The sequence below is a fragment of the Sciurus vulgaris genome (assembly GCF_902686455.1).
Source record: "Sciurus vulgaris genome assembly, chromosome: 13".
In the NCBI taxonomy this organism is placed as follows: Eukaryota; Metazoa; Chordata; class Mammalia; order Rodentia; family Sciuridae; genus Sciurus; species Sciurus vulgaris.
Window position 1 is genome coordinate 24,510,396 of NC_136474.1, and position 18,687 is coordinate 24,529,082.

Consider the following 18,687-nt stretch of genomic DNA (forward strand, 5'->3'; position numbering starts at 1 on the left):
CTTCAAGGGTCTGTCAGATACAGACATACATGATCATTATCGCCTCTCTGAGACCCCATGTTAACCTGTAAAGGCTACCATGGGGCCTGCTGGGATAATGGCCCTGATTTGGGTTTTTTAAATGTGCATCTTCAGTAGTTTGTCTCTAGTTAGAAAAAATTTTTTATGTGATTTATAAAGACAGGAGTTTGAAGAGTCCCAGCTCAAGGAAATGATATATGTTTAAGGAGATGGAAATATTAATTACCCTGATTTAATCATTGCAAATTGTTTATGTGTACTGAATTATCACATTGTACCACATCGATATGTAAAGTCATTATCTGCCAATTTTAGCAACAGTGTTCATTTTATTAATTGACACATTAAAATTCAAGCCATATTAAAATTTCAACTATGAAAATGTAGAAACTAGCAAAAACATATCTGATTAATGACATTCTAATCTGACCCATATGGTCGTGCATTTTTAGAAGTGGAGAGTAATTTTGGATTATGTTTCAGAGCTTATGAAATCATTGATAGAAAATCAGTCTTCCCCATAAAAAAAAAGAGAGAGAATAACTTGATTTGATAAGTACGTTAACTTATGGGGTTCTTCATTCAGTAAAATGGAAGAACTAGTTCATTACTTTCCAAGAGGCATAAATGGAGACACCTCCAAAAAGGCAATCTTGGGAGGGTCAGATGGAATTAAACAGGGTCAGATGGAATTCACTGACTGCGCAGTTACCTTCTTCCTTTCTCGACCCTCACTCAGGGTTTCAGTCATGACCACAGCTGTGTTCATGGCATTTTCCCATTCTGAGGTTCAAAGTCCTGGGCAGTCTAACTGGAAGATCATTTGCAACATCCCTCTCCTACCATTCCAACACCCGACACGGTTCTGTTGAAAGATCACCCTCCCTCTTGGGGGCCATAGGCGTGGCATGTCTCCATGTGCAGTTGCTTTTAGTACTAATAATCAATGTAGCCTTAGATTCAGATCAGAGAGAATACTGGGGAGAGTTCATGGTGCTGGGACACAAAATAACATACAATAAAGTTTAATATTAATATTCAGATGGAATAATAGTAAGCAATTATGATTTGCTCAAATTTATAAGGAGTCTGTGATTTCTTTTAGTATACCAGTTCTCTAAAAGTTATATATAGGTATATGAGAGGGTATTCCTCTGAGCTTTGATGTGGTGTCTGGTCCTCATTGCTTTCTTAGTGTTTATGATTAAGTTTAAGGATATTTTTCCCACTTAATAAAAAATAAATAGGTTAATCATAAGTACAATTTGTATTTTTCCTATGTCTAGTTAGAGTTTTAGGCCATCATTTGAGTACATGAAATAGAATAAATATTAACTATAAGCTGATTCCTCTATTCTCTGTTAGTAATAGCAGAAACTGTCCACTGTTAACAACTAACATTAGAGTTCTCAGAAAGGGTAACTTCTATAGAAACTTAATGACGTATTATTTCAGGGAAATTAAAACTAAATGGAGCACAGTGCCCTCTACCTTGTTGGGAACTGTTTTTTTTTCTTTTGTTTTGTTTTGTTTTGTTTTGTTTTTTTAATTTAACCTATCATATAGTAAGAACATGTTTCTTGAATAAGATCATTAATTATACTCTTAAAGATTTTTTACTAAACATTTCCTTGTATTAACCATGAAATGATGTAATCAATACCAAAGAAAAAACATACAAAAAGATTCTGTGAACAATAAAGATTCAGGTTCAGCCTCAGAACACTTGGTGTCTGTGTGCTGTTTCTCCACCACGCTGACGCCTCCCATCCACCTCGGACCTCCAACTGCTGCTAGGACTGGACCCCGGCAATCATTTGTTTTCTGCCTGTTAAATTTGGCTCTGAGATCTCTGCACTCCAGAAAGGCTATAATATCTGTGACATGGAGTCAATTCTATTTTGCTTCAATTGTTTATGATCAGTTTAGTTGCTCTTCATAAATCACTCTAAATCTAATAGAAGATCTTAAAACACCAGAGATAATCTACAGCCTTCCTTACACCACTCACTTTGGAATTTCTTATAGAGAGGGGGAAAGGTCAAAATAAAAATAAAAATTAAAAAAATGACAATCACAACAATGGATTTATAAACACCTCAGTTGGTAGTTAATTAAAGTGATAAAATAGGATTGTTTCTCGTTTCATTCATATGAAACTAAATTTTATTAAGATTGATATCATGGCCTTTGCACTATATGAGTTGCAAGAACACGAACTAAGAATAAAAACGATCCCCATGATGGAAAATCCTCACAGTCCTATCCTAACATAAAATGTGATTTGACATCAAAAAGAGTGATGGCTTGAGGTGACCTTTGTTTTCTTTTATCCCTTGTGCCCAGTATCAATCACTATTCCAGTGACATTGGCCACACTCATTTAGGCTCTGCAGGAATGTCATCTACAGTAAAGGAACCAAATCTCAGCAAATGGATGAAATAACAGACTTCGTTGTGTTTCAGTCAACATATTTGTTTATGTATTAGTTTAAAATTTATATATTCTATTTGCATACTTGCAAATGTGTTAGCATAACTGTATTTGAGCAAAATGAAAAGTTAGTTGGCTCATTCTGATAACCATATTATCCATGACAAAGGAAATGATACATTAATTTGGTCCCAAGTGCAATGCACTAAATGTGCTCTGATATTGAAAACTCCAAAGAAAGCAGAGCTGAGTCAAAAAGAGGAAAGCAAACAACAGGAAAGAAGGCAATAATAGGGAAGTGTGATATTCAGAGTGCACTCTCCTTGAGTCTTTTTCATTTATGCCTACAAATATTTTGTGTCAATACTCTGAATTCAATTTCCGGAGAATTTATTCAAAGAATGTTTACCTTCGTTTTTGCTTTCAAAATGCCAGATGGTGCCTCATCACTATGTATATGGTTTTTTAAGTTCCCTATTTTTATACAGTGTGTAAGTCAGCTTTCCGTTACTACAACAGAGTACCTGAAATAATCAACTTAAAAACAGGATATGTTGGGCTCACAGTTTCAGAGATTTCAGCCCATGGTTCCTGGCCCCACTGCCTTTGGACTGTGGTGAGGTAACAAAACATGGTGGGAGCCCAGGGTGGAGAAATTCTCATCTCATGGCCACCAGGAAGCAAAGAGAAACAAAAGGGACTAGGGTCCCAGTGACGCCTTTGAGGTCACACCTCCAGTGACCTCACTTCCTCTCACTAAGTCCTATCACAAGTCCCACTATCTCCCAAAGGTGCCACCAAGGGACCAAGTCATGGGTCTTTGGAGGACACTTCCCCAAACTGCAGCACATGCCAAGTTGGCACTCAATTCCCTACACTTCCGTTTAAACACACGTTTAAGGGGCAGCACACCCCTCTTAAGCTATGTTTATAGATATCAGTGGAAATTCACAATGGAGCACCAACCAACCAGTAAATGCTCTTCCTCCTCAGAGATGCCAAAGAGAAAATCGAGGAAGCCATAATGAGGCATAAACTGGGAGTTGTAGTTAAAACAATAAAAATCTTTCAAGTGTTTCTTTATTCTGCCCATTTTTTTATCTAAGTAGGGCTAATTAAATAATCTGGGGCAATGTACACAAGACAGGAAGGAAAAAAACAACTCAGGATAAATAACAGGACACAACAGATTCTAAAGCCTTCAACACACACTTAAATGTTGAGATGATTTTACCAGAAGATCAAACGCTGTCAAAGTCAGGTGTGTGTGACTTGCTCCAAAGCTGTGAAGATTGGACTGAGAGGTCTAGCCACCCCAGCTGCCAAGCAGCTAGTTTATTCTTGCTGAGTACATCACCAGAGTCAAATGAGAACCAACATGCTTATTTGGAATTTTATCTCCTTCTATAAAGCATCAGTCAAGTATGATGATTTTAAGTGAAAACCCAATGAGATTCGCCAAGGATCTGCAAGAAGGAAGACGCGAACTCACCATCTCTCCGATTAAGCCTCGCAAACCCGGGGCCATGGCTGCTGGACAGCACCGAGGAGCTGCTGAAGGAGGAGGGAGGCAAGGTCGATCCAAGCGGAGCATCACAGTCACCTGCCAGGGGAAACACCACGTCATGGTTAATAAATGTGCAGGTCGCGGCTCTAGAGAAACACAAGCTCAAAAACCATCAGGATGCAGGATAATCCTCTCTCTTACGTTTGTAACTTCTTAATATTTCTATTGGAGTATAAGGCATACGATGACATTCCTGAGAGTTGATTTAAATTGTTTTAAAAGTTTGCAGTCCCTTGACAAATGCACACAGCCAAGTACCCTCTACCATAAAGAAGATACAAAACTTGTCCATGGGCCCTAAAATTCCCTCCTGTCCCATATCTTGGTTCAGCCAGGTGTCCGGGTGCACCACTAATCCCAGACTACCTTAAACTACGTTGGATGCCTGTGGCCTTTCGGTAGACAGACACGTGAGCAGCATTAACTTCATGCCCAAACCCTGATTGTGGTTAGAAATTCTCCCTGCACAGAACTTGTGGGAGACAAGACAGGTGGACTCTGTGCCAGGCGCTCAGATCAGGAAGCCAGGACCCATAAAAAGCAGCATCTGCAGGAAGCAGAAGAAACCTCACTGTGCAGACCTCTTCAGAGATATACCTGTCCATGGGGCTTGTGCCTACACCTTTGCCTGGTATCTTTGGCTTCTCAGGAATGACTCTGCCTTCTCAGGCCAAGGACCCCTGTGACTCACCCTGAGGTAATCGTCTATTGCTTGTTTTCTGACCTAAAATAGTCACTGGGGATTAAGGACTGTTTGACCCAGAGTATTTACTATCTGCCCCAGGTCCCTCCTGTTCCTGGTGTCTACCTCCTCCAAGTTTGAAGAGGCCCTGGAAATACCCGCACCTTGGGTGATTCTTATCCCAGCATGCTTTGGGTTATTTCTGTGCCCTTCAGTCCGCAATCATTTCCATTTCAGGTATTGTACCTATTTTCTCTAAGAAAGCTACCTCTTCTTCTTTTTACCATGGGTTATTGATCTGTTCCTTTAAAACATACATTGAGAGGTGGTTGGAAATACAGCTCAGTTGGTAGAGTGCTTGCCTTGCAAGCACAAGGCCCTGGGTTCAATCCCCAGCATGGGGGGGAAAAACTGGGATATTTTATAAAAGAGGAATGCTATACCTTGAATATATCATGAGAAGATTCTGAATTGTGTATTTATATGTAATTTTTCTTTGTGAGCAAGTTTTTAAGTTCACTAAAGGGGGGGAAAAAAAAGGCACACAGACTTAATTACATTGCAAGGACCTGGCAAAATGTCAACTACATTCAATTAGCTAGACCTAAGGGGTAGACTGGGGCCTCTTCTGGTGGCACCTTAGGCTGAGTGCATGCTATTGGGAACAACAGAAACAAAATCCAGTGCCTAGAATTTGCTTGTGAATATGATTTCATAAAGAATATTGGAATTCACAGCAGCTTTTCTAAAAGAGTGCATGGCCATTGTTAAGTTGAACAGTTTTGCCTGAAGCAAACATATTTCATGCTGGTCCTAAAGGTGTCTCCATGCATCATGAACTGGAACCTAATTTGACAGGTAGCCGGACCTGGAAGAGTACTCTTATAACAATGAGCCAAGTCTCAGCCAGTCATAGCCCCCCAACCAACAGCCAACCAGAGGCTGAAAGCTGCCGAGACATGACCCCATAAGGCACAACCCAACTGCCACCAATCAGGTCATTTCCTGTTCTCTGGTGATAAATACAGCCTGCACATGTGGCCAGGTGGAGCCTACTGAGCCATTTTCTGCCTGGACTGCTGGTGGATTCAGGCAACATCTCTCTTTTCTGTTTTTATTTTCCCTGTGGTGGGGTCTGGCTATGTTGCCTAGGCTGGCCTTGAACTTGCGAGCCTTCTGGGATTATGTAGTAGCTGGGATTATGGGCATGCACCACCATGCCTGTTCATCGGACATTTCTTTGCTCAAATAAGCTCTGCTAAAAATCACTTTGTCTAAAGTCTTCCTTTTAATGCCACAAAGACAGTGACATGTCTTAGGACGTGACAGCGACAGATCAATAACTCCTCCATGCAGCATCCCTTCTCCAAAGGGAGAAGGAACAATGTTTCACTGCTTAGGCAAACATGCAAAGTAGCTGCTACATACATATCTTTCTACATATCCCCTGAGGTGACAACTGACATTTTTAGAGGTGCGTCAGTCACTAGGGCTTGTGATCTTCACCTACAAAGAGCAGCACAGCGTGGCTGAGACCGGGATCAACACACTCCGCAGAGGAGCACCCTTGCTTTCCTAAGTGCACGCAGCAAGAAGACCAGGAATGGAGCAGTGCTGCCAGTGAAGGTTTGCCGCTTTCCGAGACCTCCTCCAACCCCCCTCGCATACTTACCTAGAGGACAGCCTTTCTCCATTTCCCCAGCACACATTTCCCCCCAATAAGACTAGCAGGGAGGATTCTCAGCATTCAGCAAATATGCTACATTAAGGGCTGAGAAAAAAATAGAGGCATACTGATCCAAGTTGCTAAATATTTACTATTTACCACAGTTTCCCAAAAAGGCATTTTAAAACCGTGAGGTAGCAGAGAAATGAGGCTGCCACACCTGGACTCTATCTTCAGGTGGCAAGTCCCACCTGCCCTGCGTAGTCACAGCAGAATCCAAGAAGAAAGGGTACATTTAGGGAATATTGCCTCCTCAACCTACCTGCCTAATGTTGTTCTCCTTCATTACTGCTCAGGAAAAACAGAGGGGCAACTTCTAAAGTAGCATTAAAAGTACTGAATAAAAATATTCTTACATCATAAAAGAAGCATGCTAACTAAAATGATGCTCGTGTACCATCCCATCTTTCCACACTATTGCATTAGGCTTTCCTTGCATCGTTGGGACTCCTGGCTGGCAGGTCTAGTTCTCCCTGGGGAATCATGAGCTCCCTGGGAGCACAGTACAAGCCTCGCCCAACTGTGGGTTGCACCTAGCACAGAATCTAAAAGACAGCCAAACTTTGTGGGTTGCACCCAGCTCAGAATCTGAAAGACGGCACATGCTCCATAAACTGCTATTGAACATTTATTAACAATGAGTAAACAATATAATCATCATTAGGCGGTAAATTTAATTAAACTTAACCTTCCTTAATTATTAGATTGAATTTTATTGTTCAAGTTCAAAGTCAAGAGTCCTAGAGACATCACAGATTCTTATTCTCAGGTGATCCCGAGAGAATGTTGTGAATAGGTGTTAACAGATAATATCACCATTATTTTTTCACTCGGTTTCTCCTTAATTAATTTCCCAACTCTGTTTTGCTGGTCTCAGATGATTTCCAACAATATGAAGATCCAAGAAATAAATTTATAGAGACAGCTAGAAACAAAAAGATTGAAATTTTCAGTTTCCCCTTTGGAAAATTCAGGAGCCAACAGTGTGTGTCTGCCAAGGCTTCCCCTGGCAACGAGGACCATTTCCAGCACAGGCATGAAGAAGTCAGCCCTTTAGAAAGGCAAGAAACTATTTCTTTTTAAAGCACGAGCCTGTCACCTCAGCTTTCTTGCTGTTCCTGCTGGTCACTCTGAATCCTAGGTGTGCCCCAGGGGTTAGAGGCCTGAGCTTCCTCCAGCTTATTTGGAAGTTTGGTTAAAAGTCACTGTGTTTCCAAGCATTGGGCTCAACACAGAAGGTTGCAGGGTCTTGTGCTGTTACAGATGAGTGTTTCCTGGTTACTCTCATCAGCCAAAGGTAGACATTCACTTCCACGTAGGCAGGTGTATGTTATATTATTGTTCTGCTGTAAAATCATGCATGATTGAAAATTATCTTAAATGTTTTCTACAGGGTTATTTTATACTTATTCAAAAATGTTAGAATTAAAAAAAAAAATTCCCATTGCTGAACAGGGTGACTCAGCCGGACTCATCAACACTTATAGGTTCGAAGGAGAAAACACTTGTAAAATGCAGAAAAGAAATGTGGCACAGTAGTGGTGAGTGAGCTGAAGGTTCAGCAGTGGCTGAGAGAGAAGTGGAGATAACCTGCAGGGAATGCACCTGTCACCCTCTACCTGGCTGTCCCCAGGGACAACCTGGGAAGCCCAGACAGCATGGGCTTGGTTCACAGCACCTCCCTGGGCGTCTCAACCCTGGTCCTGGTGATTGGTCCTTCCTACAGCCTCTCAATCCCATGCTGTGGTCTGAATTTGTCCCCCTGGCCTCTGCCAGGCATCAGCCTGCCATCCCTGGTTGCCAGGTGCTTCTAGCAGGCTTGGTGATTCAGATCATGGTGCCCGAGAAAGTGTGGGCCAGAAACCATACTCCAGTATGGTGCTCATAAAAGACATGAAGCATTTAAAATAGTGTATGGACGTCACAAAAATCAACACTGGAGTCATAGAAATACCTTTTTAAAGTTATTGATATTCTTGACAAATCATCATATACATTTATAGGGTGCAAGGTGACGTTTTAATACATGTGTACAATGTACAGTGACATATGCTAATCTTATAATTCAGTTTTTAACATGTGCATATAAAAATGATTTTAAAACAAGAGAAATTCCTTCACCTTCTTAAGTCAGGCAGAGATAAAACTTTTCAAAACAGCATTTCATTTTCAGATATTTATTATTTTGTTTGTTCAATGAAAGTGTATTGAGCACCTGCCATTCACAGAGAGTCATTAAGGATAAAGAGAGGTCTGTTGCTAGGCTCAGAAGTTTAGACTCTGATATGGAAAGGGGAGGTGGAAATCTCTCTTACCCAAAACAGAAAAGAGAGCAAAAAATTTAGACAATATTATCTAAGATGGAAACATCTTAACTGCTCAGGAACAAGCCCAGCTTCTGAAGGACTTGCTTCAAGGGCAAAACTGCAGCTCTGAGCCCAACCACCGACACTGCAGGCCAAGCTGCCACCAGCACATGGCTCCAGAGGAGGGACAGTGAGACATGGCCTCTGGAAAAGGTGGACCTAGACCACGTGTTTCCAAACAGAGGTCACTGATGGGGCTCTTGTGCTGAGAAGGAATAAAGGTGAGTGTGATTCAAGGGAGGACTGAGCCCAGATCTCAGAGGAAACAGGACAAGCCACAAGGAGAGGGGACAAGGACAGGGTCTTTAAATTTAAAGGAGACCGCTTCTGGCATCTTGCTATGGAGCTCTGAATTAGCAAGGGCACTGTAGCTTGAAGACTGTTATTCAAGGTCCAACCACATGGTACTTGGGGCTGAATGCCTTTATCAGAGGCCAATCTCGCAGGCCACTGGTGGTGGGGCTCATAGTTTCCCAGCATATGTCCTCGCCCGAGTCCCCAGAAGCTGTGACTGTCACCCGAAGGGTAAGCCTCTCCAAATATGATCACAGACTTTGGGACAAGGAAATTATCTTGGATCCACTGGGTGGGTCCCACACGCCACCAGAATTGTCTCTGCAAGGGACGCGAAAAGGACCAGGAATGATCCACAAGCACTAAGGAAGAGGAAGACGGAGGGAGCAGTGTCGGGTATGGCCACAAGCCAAGCAAGGTGGCAGCCACCGGGGATGGAAGAGACAAAGACTGGACCCCCAGTGCTCTGCAGGGTGAGCGGCCTGCTGATATCCAGACCCTGCACCAGCGACACCGATGCTGACCTTCTGCCTCCAGACCTTCCTCCGGACGTGTCCCTTGTCCCCCTGGAGGCTCTCATTCTTCCCAGGTATCACTGCCTCTTCAGTTCTCAGAGCTCCTTAGCACTACTGTGGTGAGAGATCAAGTGAAGCTCTTATGTAGAAGGTACCGACGGTGTTTGCTCTGCTTCTGAACGATCCGTGTGCTGCTACCCAGAGGGAATTCGAGGGAAAGCACACTCCACTCAGTGACCAGAAGCAATGCTGCTAAACTCTTCTCCTGTGAAAACCTGTTCCAAGTGGTGTTGAGTCTGTTTGATCGTCTTCAGTCACTGCCTCCCCTAAACCTCACTCTGTGGTCTCTGAATGAGGTTCACCCTACCTACACGTGTCCTGGTGGGCACGTGATGTAGATCTGGCCAGGTGAAGGACAGGTCCTACTGGGAGGGGCTGGTTCAAGGACAGTCAGGAAGCCCCCCCTGAGTGACTGGGGACAGAGCCTGGGACCCTGGCTTGAGCCCTCGCAAATGTCCATTCATTCATTCAGCAAATACACTACAAATCTGCGCTGTGGCAGAGACGCCTGTTTGCTCCGGGGCTACAGGCACAACCACACAGCCCCTTGGGAAGCTGTCCCTCTGAATGGGACAAACAAACAAAGCCATGATATCTGTGGAACTGAAAATCACTTCTCAGCTGATAAACCACATGCGCAATCTGCTGCCTAGACAGCAGCTGGAGAAGGAAGCCAGTGGCAGGCAGACAACTGGGAGAAGGAAGCAGCGACTGATGACAGAATTTCGTAACCTGAAATCAGCTGTGTGCCACTGACTTTGATTCCTTTACTGTCTAAGCCTCCTTAGCTTTTGCTGCCTAGATTGAAAGGTGCCCAACAGGAGCACCACCCTGAGTTCCTACCTTTATTTTCAGTCCACAGCCAAGAAATCACCAAGGATCACATACCCTTTTCTTTGTAGGTGCAGATGTTTTTCCACTCTCCACCATCACGCTACCCCGGGTCCTCAGGTTAGCTTATTTACCTAGCCGTCCCCAACGCACACCTTACAGACCCCCAGGCAGAAACCTTTTAAAAATAAGTCACACTGTAAGATCCCAAACACCTCCAATGGACCCCGCTCTGCACACATCCTGAAATTCAGATGTGAGGTCCTGGCACTCAGTTCCACCACCCTCTGGTCCTCTCACCCTGAAGGCCACAGCTGGATCCCCTAGAACTTCTCAGATGAGCTCCCTCCTTTAGTCGGAGGGGTCCTCTCCTGCTTCCTGCACCTGGCGGGCGCTGACCTGGCGCTGTCGCCCTCCTGTGCTGGAGCGTCCTCTGCCCTCCTTGCTGCTCCTCCTCGGCATTGACCTTGGCGCTCCACTCCGGCCTCAGCTCTGCCCTAAAGCCCTCTCACCCCTGTGCACACAGACAGGCTAAGGTGCATCTCACGCAGAACGGGCTGTACCCTGTGTCGTGGGAGCAGCGTCATCTGCGGGCCGCAGGGCAGCCACGTGCAGCAGCAGGTGGGGAGGACACGCACAAGGACCTCACTCCTGAGAGGTGCCTTGCTGTGGTGACCGGGGGAGCGAGAGACTGGCAGGACCAGCTAAGAAGGGTCTGCTTCCTGGAGCCTCAGACAATCCCGAGACCCGCCCTGGAGAAGAGATGAGGCCTGGAAGATCCTGGCAGCCCATGCGCACTCTGCAGATCAGTGGGCAGGAGGCACGAGGCAGCAGACAGGGGACATCTCCTTTCTCCCTCTGAGTGAGGTTTGGCTTGTTGAAGAAAAATTGCTACCGGGATGCTGAATAGCTGTGGCAGCGTGTCCAAGTGACTTAGGGAACAATGGCTTTACAGTCACAAAAATGCACATCAACTTTAACATACCAAGACCAAGGACTTCACCCTGCGAGAGCAACAGAAGAAATAAGATAAATGAAAAGCAAGACAAGAGTGCGCCTGAGCAAGCCTGTTAACTTCACGATCTAGTTTATAGTCGTTTAAAAATAAATGCAAGCCCGTTCCGACTCAGAGCAGCAGGAGGCAGGTAGAGAACGTGCACTGGGAAGAGAAGACCCAGCAGCGGTTCGGGTGAACCCAACCCAGCCCCTGAGTCGCAGGAGGGGCTCCACTGTATCCGCTCCTCTCCCCGGGAAAGCTAGTTGGAAGATGATCTCCGTCTCTTTCCTATTTTTTTAGTATAAATTTCTTGCTCTGTAGTCACATGATTTTGACAAATTTTAAAATGATTTTTAAATATAAAAATTTGGATCAAAGTATGTAATATAAGAATAAATCTATTTTTCTGACATTTACTGCTAAGAAGAAAAAAAGGAAAAAATTAGCAAAATTAATTTTGGTAGAAAAACAACAGGGTTTATATAGGAAAAAAAAAAAAAAAATCACAGTAAAGTCGGCGTGCGGGATTTCGAAGGAGAGATCCCGAGAGGCTGCACGGATATTCGCGGTCACAGACGCGGCTGCGGCTGGAGGAGAGGAGGCAGCAGAAACGCAGCGCTCAGCGAAGGCTGATCAGCGCGCCTCCTCACCTCCCTGAGACTCCACGGGGCTGGGGTCGGATCCCGAAGGCAAGGCGCGGGGAGGACACGTTCCTTCCCAAGTCTCCCCGCAGAGGATGGAGAAAGGCGGCGCTGGTGTGGGACACCCCGAGGGAGGTCACGGCCTCAAGGGCCAAGGACGGGCAGGGAGCGTCTGGGAGCAGAGGGAAGAGAGAACCGAGAGACACCACAGGGCCCAGGGCAGACTGCACTCCAGGGGGTCCCGCAGCTACAAGAAGGGGTCAGCCCCGAGCAACCGCCTGGCAGAGTGCCGGACCCTGCCCAGGGCTCTGCACCTGCCCCGACGGGTCTGAGGGAGAAGCCTCGGAATCCCTGAGGATACACCGCAGCTCAGGAGCCCGGCGGGAGCAGGGCAGGAGGCTGTGTTCACTGGAGGCCCGGGAGCAGGGATTCAGCACTTCAGAACAGCAGGCACCGCCCCGACACACGCCCTGATCTGACTCCCAGCACCGGTTTCGAGCTGCGGACTTGAGGATCTGCATGTCACACGTCCAATGTGAAAAGGTAACAACACGGAATACACGGGGACACGTGCCCTAGTGCCACCTGGTGGCCCTCCGGGTACCCACCACAGAGGGGGCGTGGCTGACAGGACCTGGTGGACCCAGGTCATCAAATGCCCTAAGGAAGCCCAGAGGAGAGGGCAAGAGAAAAGGGGCGGAGAAAGGGGAAAGGCGTCCAAAGAAATCGCAGGGCCATTAGGAAAGGGACCGAGCACAACTTCAGCAGGCGAGCCGCAGAGGAAGAGGCCCACGCCCAGAGCAAATCCGGACTTGCAAACCTTGCCTATGGAGCGAAGGAGATGCGGAGTCCTCGTGCAAGAAAACAAGACCAACGGAGCTGCAGACCACGCTCTTGCCAAAGCTCACGAGGGTAGGAAGATAGAAACGATGAACCCGAGTGTGGTTTCCACCATCTGTGAAGGAAGATATTCAGACGGGAAATGAGCCGCAGGCAACAGAAGATGGAACCGGAGCCCGAGAGGAGTGAGGGGGACGTGAGAACAGCCAGCAGTTAGGGCAAGCGAGTCTTTCTAGGCCAGACCGCTGTTTCTCGGACTGGGGACAAAAGATCTGGGTTAAACCACCAGATGGATGGAGGTGACCTCCGGGATGCTCTGGGGGTCTGAGACAGAGGGAAACTGGGAGACGAGGTGGCCCAACTGTGCAGGGAAGGGCAGCTTTTATTATTGGCATTGCCTTTGGCTTGTAGATTAGCTGTCTCCTTCTAAACGTGACTGGATACATCAAAGGTAAGATGCTAGGGTGGTTTATTCTATGTATCAATCTGACTAAGCCAGAGGGATCCAGATATTTGTTCAAACATTATTCTGGATGTTTCTACAAAGGTGTTTTTGGATGAAAATTTAATTGGTAGAGCCAAACAAACTGCCCTCCATAATGTGGGTGGGCCTCATCCGAACAGTTGAAGGCCTGGGGTGGGAGGCCGGTGCCCCAGAGAGGGAATTCTCCAGCACTCACCTTTCAGGCTTCACCTGCTGCCCAGGCTCCTCCTGCCCGCTGGCCTTTCAACAGAGCACCAGCTCTCCAGCCTGCCTGCTCTCCCTGCAGATCAGACTCACCAGACTCCGGAATCCTGTTGCTTGGCAATTATATAAGTGTGTTACATTTCTCTGCAGAATCCTGACTAACACAGATGCTATCAGGGAAATCTGGGGACTGGTGTTGAGAAGGAGAATCTGGATCCACGTGACCTCAACAGTGGGAACGGAGTTCTGAATCTAACAAAATGGGAAATGATATTCAACAGATAAATACGATGCCTTTATTTGAATTCCAGATACCAGCTGCAAAAGTAAAGGGACTCTTGGGCCAAAGTGACCGTCTTGGCTTTCTCCATGTAACCCCCCTGGGTGCTACAGCTCCACTGACCAGGCCAGTCTCATCTTCCCTGTGTTTCCATCAGTCCGGCCATCGGACTCTAGATACTGAGTGCTGATGGCCTCCTGGGAACCATGCCAGGGCTGGTGATGGCAAACCGCCTGGCAGTGGGTGTGGTGCATTTTTTAAGGGATCACTGCAGCGCACTGTGCCCAGCAATAAGAGGCCCTCGGGGAATGACAGGTCTGCCATTAAGCAAGTGGTGAGAGAGGGGAGGGTGGGTCGCCGGGAAGCACTGCGCAGAACAGTGAAGCCTGAGCCTCAGTCTCCAGGAGACATCAGGGAACTAGAGCTGGTTCAGGAAAAGTTAGCCGACCATACAGAGAAACGGTGGCAGGAAAGAAGCTGCAGGCCTGGCCGGGAGGACCGTGTGGCAGGGCAGGATGAAAGGGGAGGGGAACTAGTAACTCAGAAAAGGATAAGATACTGCTTTGCTTTTCCTAAGAGCTTGGATTTAAAGTTGGAAAAAAATCTAAAAGGACAGGTAGCATGAAGGCAAAACTTGCTTTCTACATATGGAGGTGTTAAAATTGAATAAGTGCACAGAGTCATTCCGCAGACGCGGACACTGTGACTGGAGCCCACACTGTGGCAGGCACCTGCACCCTGCCCCCCTCCCTCCTGGCTCACCTTCTATGGGGCCATTGCTGAGCTGACCAGGAAAGCCTGCAGATGCCAGTCCTCACTCACGCCGTTATGACCTCGAGAAGAGCTTTACCACGTGAGAGGGGAACGAGGACCCTGCTGTCTCTTGGGGAGGCAGCCTGACTTCCCGAAGGCTCCCGGAGTTGAAGCCCCAGGTGCTCCCGGCAGTGCCTACCAGCACATAGCACAGCCCCGGCTCTACTTTCTGGAGAAGCTCTGGTGAGGATAGAGTTTTCCAGAAGGCATATGGGTGGCATTTTAAAATGTGGCATGACACAGAGCAGGAAAACTAAAGGGATGGATGTCACACAGAAGGGGAGATCTGCCCACCCTGCCACACACACACACACACACACACACACACACACACACACAATTGACAATCAACCCCGGAAACCGTGAGGTGAACTTTGCCATGACGGTTCTTCGTCTGCAAGAATGCAGGGAGGCGACGTGCACTGTACACTCAACCACGCCTTCTGACAAGTGAGCACTGTCTCCCTCTGCTCCAGAAGGCATTAGCTGTGACTCGTGAAACAAAACACGGCATTTAATATGCAACTTGTCGCTGATCTCTAGGTGGTATCTTCTCACTGATTCCTACTTCATGCTACAGCTACTCCTGCTCAGAAACAATCAGAAACAATCGCTCCACAGCAAGGACACTGCTAAGACCTGTAAAGGGCCCATGCTTTATCTACTTGCAAGCGAGGCTAGCCTGCCATTGTCACGGATGCCTGCAGAAGAGGTTGGATCAAAAGCAAAAGACTTCACTATTCACAGCAGAGCAAGCAGCACGGGCCCGGGCATCAACCAAAGTCTCCCGGCCTCCCAACCCTGTGCGGGAAGCGTGTCCAGGTCCACATGAAGACCTGAAGCGCAGTGGGTTGCAGAACAAGGGAGGACCCCTGACTTTAGGGAACTTGATTTTTTTCTCTTTCCCATTTTTTAACTGGCACATTATAGTTGTACATATTGATGGGATTTGTTGTTACATATTGGTACAAGCACACACAACAGAACTATAATTTGGCCAATATCGCTCCCTAGCGCCTCCCCTTTCTCTCCCGTCCTCCCTCCCCTGTCCCGTTGTCCCTTTCCTCTATTCTAATGATCTCCCTCAATTTTCAAGAGCTCCACCCCCACCTTTCTTTTCCCTGTTCCTCTCTAGCTTCCACATATGAGAGAAAACCTACAACCCTTGACCTTCTGAGTTCAGCTCATCTTGCCTAACATAATGCTCTCAGGAACTGGACACCTTTCTATGGGCAGTAAACACTGCGTCCTTTACTCTAGGCAAACACTCTGAATGGCACCCAAGACTCTATGCACCACAAACAGCCTTGAAAAGATGACTCCTCACTTGCAGAGTGTGAAGAAGTACCAGAGATTCATGGAGACTTGTCTCCCAACACGCATAATCTGTCTTCTAGCAAATTAAATGTCTTGCTTACTAGGGAAACAAGTAAAAATGGAGCTAATTCAGTAAAAGACATTATCACATGGAAATAAATCTTTTATAGCCCAAGTTTTATTAATAAGTGTCTTAATATTAGTTTATACATGAAGAATAGCAAATGATTCTCCTACTGTGATTCATAATAACTGAAAATCTACATGATATTTTTACAATTTTATTACAATTTTAGAGATTATTTGGGTTTCCGTGATTGCTGATAAACAATGAGAACAGCAGGAGGTGAATTAGTTGCTTTCTTAAAGCTAAGCAGCATCTTTTTCTGTTGGGGAATCTGAAACTTTTCCCAAGCTTTAGCGATGTTGGCAAATTTTAGGCTCTGTAACAAGCTGCACTATAAAATTTCACAGGCCCTAGGGCTTTCTTAATTAACTGTGAATTTTTTCCCTGATCCTGTACCACAGTTCAAATTAGCACAAGAATCACACACACATACGACAAGGCAGTTTTGTAACATTACACAAATATTTATTTTGCCATTTGATATTGTATTACTTTTCCTACCCATCTCTTACAATAAAATTATAAATGTCTTAATTATTAAAAATGTGAAGTCATATCACAAGTCCTTAAAGTGAAAAAAAAAATCTAGCACTTAGATATATTTCTATGATGGAGATATATTTCTCAAAAAGCATCTAAAATTAGAGATCCAAAGTGAACAGTGTATATGCTGTGATAGGGATTTTGCTTCAAATACTTTCCTCTTTGTATCTGTGTTAATGGATTTATCTTTGAAATAAAATTAGGATCTATTCTGGTGGTCCTTACATCAAAGTCCATTACTGGTACCTTATCTTCATTGCTGTCTTCAGCAAGATTAGACTACAGGGACCGGTCAGAGGGCAGGCCAAGGATAGGAAGTCCAAGAGGACACTCCTCTGGCGAAGTTTGAGGGTATCCTGTGGGAAACTATCAGAACAGGCACAATGCTCTGTTTTCCTCTCTTATTTTCTTAGGAATGTAAACCCCAAGTATTCTCCGCAAACACAAAACTACCTACTCCCAATCCTAGTTTTACTGGATGTGACATGCAACATTGAGACAATGTATCTTATTTTTAAATATTTTTTTTAGTTGTTGACGGACCTTTTATTTCCTTACTTACTTATATGCAGTGCTGAGAATCGAACCCAGTACCTCATGCATACTAGGCAAGTGCTCTGCCACTGAGCCACGATCCCTGCCCAAGACAATGATGTAGTTTAATTCTCCTATGTGCTAATCAACTTTTGTCACTATAAAAAAAAAAAAAATACCTGAGATAATTAAATGTTTATGAGGACAGAAGGTTTGTTTTGGCTCACAATTTTGGAGGTTTCAGACCCTGGTAAATTGGTCCTTGGCCTTGGGCCACCGTGAGGCAGCTCATCATGGCAGAGTCCATAGCAGAACAAAACCACTCACCTCTCCAGCCAGGAAGCAAAGGGAGGGAGGAGTGGCTGGGGTCCCAGACCTCGTCAAATGGCACTCCCCCAGTGACCAAAAGGCCTCTTTCTAGACTCCACAGGGGTGGATAAAGCTTCCACCACCTGCCAAAAGCATCATCCTGAGGACAAAGCCTTTACCACATGGCCTCTGGGGATACTCAGGACCCACACTATGGCACCTTACAGCTTTTCTCTCGCCCATGCCTCAGGCAAATACATACTTACAAACAGACAGAGTTGACTTTCTGTGCACCCATCAACCAAATTCTACCACCTTGCTGGAAGGGGACTAGATTTCAAAATCCAAAACAAATTCTTCTCTTCCTATACTGGAGGCACCTCTTATTTAATAGATATCTAAAAGTGATGGCTAATATTTTAGATCAAATTATTTTAATATGTCAAAGAAGAATTCATATCGCTTGCTCAGTTTCCAAAGAAATCCTTCCCTTTAGGTCTGGAATTCCATAAATATTGGGTTTATGTTGAAAGGGCAGTGAAAAGATTGTAGTCACAAGTCAAAGAAAGAAGGTCAAAGTCACAGAAGATTTGAGCTCTCAAGTCCATGACTTCCTAATGATTCAGTATGTACATCCTCTGCCTTCACTTTACATTTGCCTAAAATGCAATGGCATGAACTAAAACATTTTCCATAGTATTTAACTATAGAATAAGTTAAATCAATAAACTATAAGTTCTATATTTTCTGAAAAATATATTTAATATTATATTGTCTGCAGTTAAAACTTAGGACGGTGCATTCGCAGGCCCTGCAGTTGCAGACAGCTACCAAGAGCTCACCAGATGAGGGAGGCAGGTCCTCAGTGATTCAGAGCAGCCAGTGACATCCCAGCCCCGCACCCAACAGGAACAGCCAGGAGACACAGCACCTGCCCAAGAGGCAGACCTGGGTCTCCAGGCTGACTCACAAGCACAGGAGACCCTGATCAACCAGGGAAGTGAGTGGTGCGCCCAGCATCTCAGGGTGCGTCCACATGCCTAAGTCCCCAAGTTGCCGGTTAACTCAGTTCTCATTCAGATGCACAGACTCACAGATGCGG

At 45.5% G+C, this 18,687-nt stretch overlaps 1 protein-coding gene across 5 annotated transcripts in view; it reads right to left on the reverse strand.

Moving 5' to 3' along the window:
* LOC306643356 (contactin-associated protein-like 3) overlaps positions 1–18,687 on the reverse strand; it is a 212,697-nt gene that overhangs the window by 181,218 nt on the left and 12,792 nt on the right. For all 5 annotated transcript variants that reach the window (XM_079109426.1, XM_079109429.1, XM_079109425.1 and 2 more), the window contains exon 2: positions 3,948–4,058. In XM_079109426.1, the coding sequence (XP_078965552.1) occupies positions 3,948–4,058 (111 nt within the window). The remainder of the gene's footprint in view (positions 1–3,947; positions 4,059–18,687) is intronic.